The 10,716-nt window shown below is 50.3% G+C and overlaps 1 protein-coding gene across 1 annotated transcript in view; it reads right to left on the minus strand.

Annotated features, from left to right (window-relative positions):
* Map3k14 (mitogen-activated protein kinase kinase kinase 14) overlaps positions 1-10,716 on the minus strand; it is a 48,144-nt gene that overhangs the window by 14,797 nt on the left and 22,631 nt on the right. The window contains exons 2-6 of the mRNA XM_028780622.1: positions 8,041-8,316; positions 6,947-7,016; positions 5,290-5,500; positions 4,589-5,209; positions 3,412-3,549 (exon numbers count right to left, since the gene is read on the minus strand). Coding sequence (XP_028636455.1) covers positions 3,412-3,549; positions 4,589-5,209; positions 5,290-5,500; positions 6,947-7,016; positions 8,041-8,296 — 1,296 coding nt within the window. The 5' untranslated portion in view covers positions 8,297-8,316. The remainder of the gene's footprint in view (positions 1-3,411; positions 3,550-4,588; positions 5,210-5,289; positions 5,501-6,946; positions 7,017-8,040; positions 8,317-10,716) is intronic.

Here is a 10,716-nt window from a genome sequence, read left to right on the forward strand (position 1 = left end):
ATCTCTCTCTCACACACACACCACACATATCTCACACCACACACACACACACACACACACACACACACCCCACAGCACATTCTACCTCAAAGGGAAAGGAGAGAACTGACTTCCAGAAGCTGTCTTCTGGCCTCCACAGATGTGTTGAGGTAAACACACACACACACACACACACACACACACACAGACACACACACACAAAGCTTCAAAACACTAGTTGCTTTGGACCCTACATCTTTGTTCCCAGTCCCTGGTCCCCGGTCCCTGTACAGTGCCTGGTCCAAAGCAGGTGTTCCAGGACAGCTGGTCTGACTTGGCCAGTGACACTCTATTCCAGATCGGTGATAGAGCCAAAAGGAGGCTCCCAGAATTCGATGCTTGGGCCAGATGGCTTAAAACAAACAGTTCTTCACCCTTGTTGAGAGCAGATAGCAATTCTCCCTTGAGAATCTGCTTAGTGAGATGGCTTCTTTGCCATGACCACACACGCAACTCACATAAACTTTAGGATCAAGTTCCAAGAATTTAAGGATCCTTTAAGTACATTCTCCAACAGGGAGAACTTGTATATTGGTTACTTAAGAAGCCTGACCATTCTATGTGAACCAAGGAGAAATCCTGCCTAGGATATATTTCATGGTGTGTGTTTGTTTGTGTGTGTGTGTGTGGTGTCGGGGGAGGCAGGGGTACATGAATCACGGTATAGAATAATCTCTAGGACTGGATCTCCTTTTCATAAAAGATACAGCCCAATTTAAACATAAAGAGTCTAAAAGGTAGAAGACAGATGGCATTTTTGAGGACAAGGGGAACCTTTGTTTGGTGGCATGTGACTTCATTATGGTGAGCCAGTATTTGTTTGCAATTGAAAAAGGGGCTGGTGAGGGGCTCAGCAGGTAGAGGTGCTTGCTTCCTGCCAACCCCAAGTGTGATCCACAAGGTAGAAGGATAGAACTGACTACCCCAAGTTCTTCTCTGTACCATGACATGTGTGACTCCCTCCCAAAAAAACATGTCATAAGAATTAACTAAAATACATAAAAGATTAAAACCATAAAAAACAAAACCTCACATTAAGGCCTAGATCTGTGGCCAATAAGCATGTGACCTAAGCCCACAGATGTTCTGGAAGGAAGACCAAGGGGCTGCTGGTATTATGTAACCACTCACGTCCAGGCTCCTTCCCAGGAGCACTAAACAGGCACAGGCAGCCTGACCCCTGATGTCCAGACTGTCTCCTGTCCTGCCTCGCTATTCCTTTGCCAGGGAATTCAGGGAACTGTATGTAGTATAAGAATTAGATGCCGGGCGGTGGTGGCGCATGCCTTTAATCCCAGCACTTGGGAGGCAGAGGCAGGCGAATTTCTGAGTTTGAGGCCAGCCTGGTCTACAGAGTGAGTTCCAGGACAGCCAGGACTACACAGAGAAACCCTGTCTCGAAAAACAAAACAAAACAAAACAAAACAAAACAAAACAAAACAAAACAGAATTAGAACCCAGGGCCTCATACTCGCTAGGCAAATGCCCTAAAATTAGCTCTCATGTGGTCTTAGAGTTAAAAACTGTACAAGACCAACTTCAAGCTCTAACCCTTCCACTGAGAGAAAGAATGGGCTGATGCTACCCCACTAGCTGGAGGAGGAAGATAGGAGCTCTCAGAGTGGACAGCCAGAGCCCTGGGAAGTCCAGGCCTTATGCCTGGATCTTTTCCAACTGCTTTGGACACAGGACAAGAGAAATGTATTAGGGTTGTTTACCCTGTTGCTTGGGACTCCGAGGATCTCGGCCGAGGGACAGCTGAGAAGCTGGTGACTAAGTTCCCATTACTGGGCATCCATCTGTAGGACACTTCACACTCTCACCCACATCCCACCGCCTCTCCTCTTGGAAGGGACAGCTGAGCCTTCGCTGGTGGACTGGGGAGGGGGAACTGCGGCTAAGGAGGTTAGGCGTGTGGTCCTGGCGTCCGAGTGGAAAGATGACCCATGCTGCCAAGAACTCAGTGTGTGCTTGTGCTGCCGAGGGGTGAGGGTGGTGGGTGGTACTTGCTGCCTTCATGTAGCCTGTATGAAATCTGAGGTAAAGCTTACAGATTTTTCTATTATCCTCCTACTCTGAGGCTCAGCTTTGACATCTACCACAGCCTGGTCCAAGAATGAACCCAGGCAATAAATCAGGTTTATTCACATCCCAGCTGGAGTCATTCGGAAAGCCCAGGGCAGCCATGACAGCAGAGGCGGGGTCCGCTCTACATGGTGGCCGCCCAGGGCATGCTAAACCTGGGTTATCTCATTACTTGGTTTCTTTCCTTGGAGATCAGGATGTAAGCCAGTTATTTCACCCCCCCACACCCACCCCCCAAAAACAAAAAAGTCAAACAAGACAAAGTCACAACTCAACTCAAACAAAATCCCCAAAACAATCCACATAAATTCCAGTCCTTAATCCTGGCTTCTAGGAGAGGAGAGGGGACTTCCAAAGCAGGGTTTGAGATGGACGCTGAGGAGCAGAGCTGACACTACCAAGACTTGTGGATCTGCAACTGCCTGTTCCCATCTGGGCTGGGACAGTGAGGCGAGTGGAAGCCTCAGGCTCTAGGGCTACCTGAGTGGCTGTGGGCAAGCCACAGGGGAGGTGACTCGAGCTTCCTGTGACATATCAAGACATTAGTACAAGGAGTCTCCTTTTCCTCCCTCTCTTCAAAGCTACAGTCTGTGACAGATTTGGATTTGAACCTGATTTAGCCACCAGTGCGGGTTCTTAGTGTCTGCCTGGGCCGCCTTTCCACACTGTTGCCCTGCCTATCTTGGACCACAATGCACCTGGCCAATGGAAGGCAGGTTTAACTTCCAGTGTTTAGCCTTCTCTCTGGAGACACCTGACAGGTGGTGGTCACTGTTCTAATCACTCAGCCATGCCAAGCTCTGTGGTGTGAGGGTTTTTGCTCAGCATGAGCTTCCTGTGAACTCAAACATCTCCCAGGTCTGGACTTGCCCCTACAGGCCCTGGCGTCCTCAGCGGCCAGGGCTGTATCTAGACCCAAGCGCGTGCTCCTGTGCTGCCTCTCACGGACATTCATACCAAGGGCAGCAATCAGGCCAGGCCATGTGACAGACCAGACTGCTCCCTTTCAACTCCAGCTGACCCAAGAGCAGCCGGGGTGCCAACCATCAAGGCAAAGCCCGGGCTACCCCATGACTGTTGCTGACAGGAAGCTGAGGTGAACCCGCTGTGTGGCTTCCCTTCAGCTCTCTGGAGGTCTAGCTACTACGTTGGTTTTTTTTCTTTTCCTGAGTCAGGGTCTCACAGTGTAGTCCAGGCTGGCCTAGGGTCCATGGCCATCCTCTTGCCTCAGCCTCCCCAGTATTGGAAATTTGGGTGCAAGCCCAGAGGGGTATCATCTTGGCATACCTTTTTGACAGCACACTGGAAGCCTGTCTGCTTGTCCTTCATCTGGTGGACCTCCCCGAAGGAGCCTCTGCCCACCCGAGGCTGGCGTGTCATCCAGTGGACCTCTTCTCGGTACTCATAATCCACTGGTTTGAGTTTCTGGGGTTGAAGAGCAGGAGAAGGTCAGTTTCAATGACCTGGGCAGCAGGGGGACAAAGGGCTACAGTGGGGAAGGCTCTCCAGACAAGAGCCGGGGGTGGGGGGCTGAATGACCACGTCCAAAGACACACCAGCCCTATGGCGGGATGATTAGGAAGACAGGTCAAAAGGGGTTCAGAGGAATAAGAAGACAAAGGTGGGGCTGGAGAGATGGCTCAGAGGTTAAGAGCATAAGTTGCTCTTCCACAGGTCCTGGTTCAATTCCCAGCAACCACATGGTGGCTCATATCCGTGTACAGTGAGATCTGGTGCCATCTTCTAGCCTGCAGGCACAATGCTGTATACGTAAATAAATCTTGAAGAAAAAAAAAAAGACACCGGTGGCCTCCATAGGCTGCCTGGGGCAGGGTGGGGAGATAATTCCCGTGAGGAGAAGCAGAACCAAACAACCTTGATAATGGAACATACAACTCAGTAACTCGGAGGTTGAAGAGACGGGGCAAGCACAGTATTAACAGTCAATAGAATCAATCCCTCAAGTTGGACAAATCGAGTTATTCAGGCAGAGAACCGAAGGAAAAAGGAGGGACGGGGAGAGGGAGGGCGGCATCCTCTGTTTATGGGATATTTTCACTCAACATACACAATCCAGCGACTGTGAACTGAGAAAAGAGGCGGCTAGCAAGGCTGTGGCAGGTGTGGGAGGAGGGCCATACAGATGCCACAGCAAAGCCACACAAGCCGTAAAGCCCAGGTTTGGTCATCACCCTGCGGCTATTGATCGTGCAGAACCTTTAAGAGATGTGGCCTAATAGGAGAAAGTATGCCTTGTGTCATGGTAACAGAATCTCCTGATTACACAGTCTCCAATGCTGCATCCCCAGTGAGCAAAATGATTTGCTACCCTGGGCGTGAGGCACTCTGTAATCCAGGGAACCCTCTCTCAGGGTCTGCTGACACTGTAAGCCCCACTCGAACCCCCATCTGTGGCCTCTCATCTCTCGGAGGTGGCAATTGGGCTTTGAGGGAGGTTAGTTACCTCAGTAAGCAGGACCCCCTCGTTGTCCTCAGTTTCAGGGCCGAGCCTCTGCAGCTTGGAGCTCCCTGATGACCATGTCTTAGCCAGGCTGGCCAGGCTGTGGGCCTGGCCTGAGCTCACACTTCCTTGTAGCGCATGCACGAGGTATTCCTCCACAGGACCCTTGTCTGGGGCACCTAGGGATGGGCTGCTGGACTGCAGGTGTGGGCCAGGCAGGGGCTTCTGACTGTCTCCATAGGCCAGTTTGCTTAGGTGTGGCGGGCCAGGCAGAGGCCGCTGGCTGTGTACACCGGCTAGTTTGTTCAGGAAGATGGAGTCCAGCGTATAGGGTCTCCAGGGCTCCAGGGGGTAGAATGGGAAAGGATGGGGCATTCCGCTGTAGGGGGTCGGGTGAGTGGGGTGGGGCAGGGGGCCCGCTGCCTGGGGGTGGTGGAGTTTCCACACGTGGTTTAGACATTGCAAGGGGCTGATCAGTTTGTGGAGTTCTGGTCGAGGCAGCACCGGTCGCAGGCCTTCATCTTGTTTCTTAAAGCACAGGTGGCCAAGGCCTGGTCCCCTCAGAGGCTTGGTGAACTGGGAGACATTTCTGGCATAGAGGTTGCCTAGTGGAGACTCATCTTCCTGCAGGAAAAATACAGGCATTACAAGTCCCAGTCCAAATGCCCATGAGCTAGACTAGGGCAGTGGGCAGAGGGTCTCACCTGCACTGGGATGGTACAGCTCTCTTGCTCGGGGGTTCTGGGCAGGGGCTTGGCTAAGGCCACTTCTGCCTGGGCCAGTGACTTCGACCTCTTCTTCCTACGTTTTTTTCGGGCTTTGCCGTGACGCTTTCCCTTCCGGCACACACGGGCCATTTTGCCTTCAGTTGCGTGGGCCACATTGTTGGGAATTTGATCAAGACCCTCAGACTGGCTGTCAAAAAAGGGGCACAGCCACATTCTGAGTGCGAGGGAGTGAGAAGACAGACTCTTAGTACAAAGCCAGCTCTGTCATTGCCGTCACGCATGCTTAATGACAGGGGACGCGTGTGAGAAGCGTGGTGTCAGGTGAGAATGTCTGAGCAACACAGAGTATACTAGCACCAACGCGGACAGCTGTATACCACAAGGTGATGTGAGCCCGTGGATCTGCTATTGTGTTCCTGGCCCAGTGTTGACCAAAATGGTGCTATGTGCTACCTCTGCACTTACACAGTGTGGGCAAGTTCCTAACCCCCAAGGAATACCAAGTTTTCTCATTTATCCATTTATCTCGTTTCTACCACAGGGGGTAGCGACGAGGTTTACAGGAGAACAGTTCATAAGCCGTAGTGCCCAGCCCCTCAGCAGGTTGTCCCGGAAACTGCTTGCTGCCCTGGGCTGGGGCAGACCCTCAGTTCTTCTTCAGGGTGCCAGTTCTCTTGCTGCTCCTTGGGTGAACTGACCCAGAGGGGGTTACTCTTGGGGCATCTTAGCTCTGACAGGTTAGAGTTTCTGTTATCTCCACCCTTAGCCCATGGAGGTATTTAGTTGCCATGGGAACATGAGACGCTGCCAAATGGACTCCCTTTCTGGCTGGTGTAGCCACCAAGGATCTGCCAGGCTCCCACTCATGTCAGGTATTATAGGAACTTGTTTCAGGCAAAGGTTTGAAGGAGCTGCTGTGAAAACAACTGTGGGCTCTGACCTCAGCCTCAGCCACAGCCCTTCCTGGGAGGCTGGGAGCCTGCAAACTTCTCTCAGGCAACCAAAGGAAGAGTTCATCAGAAAACCCATTCTCTGGGCCAAAAGGTGCCTGAGGTTACATAAGGAATTGCCTAGACCCTAAGGAGGACAGAAGCCTTCCACCCTGACCCCTTTCCATCACTAGAAGTCTCCAAAGGCCAACCATCAAAGTCCTGGTGGGAAGATGGACCAATGTCTGAGATACACTGATCAAAACTCATCTTTGGATAATAGGGGAACCTGGAGACAGAAAGCCTGGTTCTAGTTCCCATCCATAGCCCAGGACTTGACTAAGACCCCTGGGGATGTCTCCCCTATAGGATGGTGAAAGCCCCGGACTGTGCTCATGGCTATATACTAGTTCAAAGTTGCTGCTGTTCCCATAATCCTCCCTGCTGAGGGGAAAGCAGAGGTGTCTCAAGGACTCAGGGCAGACTAAAAATAAATTGTCAAGTTGACGGGGCTAGGGGCAGCTTCTGAAACGCTGACTTGGCTGACTTGAGCAGCCGGGCCAGGAAAGCTGGGTGGCTGCCAGCACCAGAACCCAGGTGCTGAAGCAGGGAGCCAGAGGCTTGATGGGCGTGGCCTGCACAGGCCGCTGACCCGTGGGCGTGGCCTTGGCTCCCTCCTTCCCAGCTCCAGTTGGCTTTCTTACCTGTACTGCTGTGACCCTGCGATGAAAATGCGCTCTGAGAAGGTGGGGCTGAACTCTTGGCTGTTCTCGCCTGTGATAAGGGGGAAAAGCGTCAGATTAGCGGGGATGAGAACAAAGACAAAGTCGGCATTTAGGAGAGAGCCTTTTACAGACAGGCCCCAGTGGCCACTTTCTTTCCCTGTCATATTGCTCTGTCTGGTGGCTCACCTCCTGGTCATCTTCTCTCTCAGTGGTGGCTACCAGCTTACCAGTGAAGAGAGGACTGTCTGTAAAATGGATATCACAGGGAGCCTGCCTGCCTCACTTACAGTGAAGCTTTCTAGAACATTCCACACACCACAGGGCACACAGTTGCCCCCGATAAACAAGCTGGCATGTGTTTCTGTTTACACACATGTGTCTATATACGTACTCATTTCAGTTTAGCTCCGTTCAGTGTTTTTTTTTTTTTTTTTTCTCATTAGGAAAGCCTCGGGAAGTGAAGCAGAGGATGTGTACACATGGAGAGAAACGCCACGTTCTCTGGGTTCTAGCCCAAGACATCTGCACTGGAGGAAGGTGCTGATGGAGCTGGTACTACCGAGCCCCCCTAGGAGTTCTTGTTCCCCAGGCAGCCATCCGTATGTATCATGTGGGGGCAAGAGGAGCAGAAGTGGGGAAAGCCAGGCTTGGCTTCCTGCTGAGGCTAGCAGCTCAGAGGGTGGCACAGCAGGCACTGTAGGCCAGAGGAGCTCCCTGGGAGACTTGGCCTTTCCTGTCTGGGCCCCTCTACATGTTACTGTTCAATGCCTCAGCAGAAGGTTAGGGGCCAGCTTAATGTCCCTGTAGAGTCCTTAAGCAACCCTGACTCTTGGCTGCTCGCTGTTTGGGTCACAGTGGCACACAGCCTCTATTTGCTATGTCCTCCATGACCCCCAGCATGTTTACAGCTCCCATTTAGTCTGGGCTAGACCCTCAGTTGTGTCTGGAGAGATGCTTCTAGGTCAGTCACTCTGACCTTGCTCTCCATGGGGACTCCAAGGCTCTTGTCCCCAGCCTCCCATCTGCGAGCCCACTCATTTGCCACTGTATCCATAGCAACCCCAGGTTCTTACACTCAGCCTGGGCGATGATGGAGATGGCGGGTGGCCCGCCCTCAGAGCCTTCCTTGGCTGTGCCTTTGGTGATCACATCGTTCAGGATCTCCCACTTCCCACAGAACACGGGGCTCTTCTCCACAGCCTCAAGCTTGAAGATGCAGCTCTGCTTCTTCCCCAGTGACTGTGTCTTCTCCTTGGCTTTGGCGAGCTCCTTCTGCTGCCCGACAACTGACCCAGGAGTGCCTGGGCAGGCCACTTCCATCACGGCCATCTCCTAGGCTCGTGCTCACCCTGATGGGCCAAACACAGACTTGGTCAAATCCAGACCCTATGTGGTCAGCACAGGTTAGGTATGCTTAGAGGGAAAGCACGCGTGCACACATGCACATACATGTGCGTGTGAATGTGCAAGTATGGGGGTCATGTGAGAGGTTCTTGGCTCTTTATGTCAAGGGTACTCATCTTCTAGCCACCCTGAGTGGTAGGGACACCAACCTTGAAACATTTCCAAGTGCTCCATTTGTGGGAGCCCTGGTCTGCTGGCACTGTCGTATAAATGGATTCCTCCGGGGGCTGGAGAGATGGCTCAGTGGCTAAAAGCACTGCTACTTTTCCAGAGGACTCAGGTTCAATTCCCAGCACCCACATGGTGGTTCACAACTGTCTATAACTCCAGTTCCAGGGGATCTGACATCCTTTCACATACACACATGGAAGCAAAACACCAGTGGACATAAAATAAAATAAAATAAAATAAAATAAAATAAAATAAAATAAATCATTAAAAAAATGGATTCCTTTGCTGGGCCTTCAGAGGGACGGGAGTCATTTTCTTCAGTGGTGTAGCCACTAATACATCGCCCATGCTCCAGTAAATAACCCCACACCCACACAAATGACCCTAGTTAAACTCAATGTAGTAATGCACTTGTACATGCACACACATGTGCACACACACAGACAGGCAGTAGGAAGGGGGATGGGAAGGGGAACAGAGGGGAGAGATAAGGGGAAACAGATGGCTCAGCAGTTAGAGCACTGGCTGCTTATGTAGAGGACATGAATTTGGTTCCTCGCACCCACTAGCAGCTCACAACCATCCATAACTCCAGTTCCAGGGATCCAATGCCCTCTTCTGGCCTCCATGGGTACTGTACACATGTGCTGCACATCATACATAAAGGTAAACCATTGGGAACACATTTTAAATTATTTTAAACTATTATTATATGTTTTTGGATTTTTGAGACAGGTATATCCCTGGCTGTCTTGGATCTTAGTCTGTAGACCAGGCTAGCCTCAAACTCAAAGATCTGCCTGTTTCTGCTTCCTGAGTGCTGGGATCAAAGGTGTGTGCTACCACCACCCAGCCTAAAAATAAATATTTTTTAAAAAAGAAGGTAATAGAATAAATGTTATAAAGATGTATACCCATGTATACCCATGTACAAAATCATCAAAGAGCAAATAAAAATATATTTTAAAGAAGAACCAGTCTTTTCTTCTCCTGCAGACAGCAACAATATGGAACCGGACTTTTCTTGTCCCTACAATGACTGAGCCTCTTCCTGTTGTTTGGAAAACTTCATTTCCCCAGGACAGGGTGGTAAATCTCATCCTCCAAATCTGTCATCTCACAGACCCCAAAGACACCTTGCCTTCACAGAGAGCACGTCTACACTGTCCATGGTGGCTTTTTTTCCAATGGAGAAAATCAAGGTTTGGTTTTGTTCTTAGCAGGAATAGATAGATGCACAGTTATGTCATGATGGGGATTCATTTTGCAAATGTGTTCCCAGAAGATTTTAGCATTGTGTAAGTATCACAGAGTGCATTATGACATCATGGGGGGAGGGAAGGTCTTATGGGGCCAGCGGCCTATGCAGTCCATTGCTGGTTGAAACACTTTCATGAAATGCATGGCTTTATATGAATATGTATGTGCAGAAATGTCACAGAGCCTACCATTCAGCCTAAAAATGGGCTGAACACTTGGCTCCTTTCCCATGATGCATCTGTGGCTCTCTAGAAGGTTCTGAAAAATGGCTTCCTCCTCAGATGTCCAACACTCATTTACTGAAAACTTTTAGGAGACATTTTTCTTTCAGACAATGATAGGAGGATCATTTATACTGAAGACCTTAATATCAACCAGTATCCTGCCACAAGCATGAAATCTCATCTTTCCCTGGGTTCCACATGGACCATGCTGAGCCATCCCAAGAAAACTGAACAGAATACAGCCATGTGTTTCTGGATAGCATGTCCACAGCAGAGACCTTAGAGTCATTATGAAAAGAACAGGGGTAATCCCTGCCCATCAATATTGGAAGACCTTTATTTTTTTTTCTTTTTTCCCAGGACCAGTTTCTCTGTGTAGTCCTGGCTGTCCTGGAGCTCACTCTGTAGACCAGGCTAGCCTCAAACTCAGAGATCAGCCTCCTTCTGCTTCCTGAGTACCGGAATTAGAAGCATGTGTCACCATGCCCAGCTAGCACTGGGATCTATCTATCTATCTATCTATCTATCTATCTATCTATCTATCTATCTATCTATCTTTCTTTCTCTCTTTCTCTCTTTCTTTCTTTCTTTCTTCCTTCCTTCCTTCCTTCCTTCCTTTCCATCCTTTCCTCCTTTTCCTTCCTTTCCTTCCTTCCTTCCTTCCTTTCCCTCCCTCCCTCCCTCCCTCCC

Source organism: Grammomys surdaster, unplaced genomic scaffold, assembly GCF_004785775.1.
Source record: "Grammomys surdaster isolate TR1022 unplaced genomic scaffold, NIH_TR_1.0 371, whole genome shotgun sequence".
NCBI lineage: Eukaryota > Metazoa > Chordata > Mammalia > Rodentia > Muridae > Grammomys > Grammomys surdaster.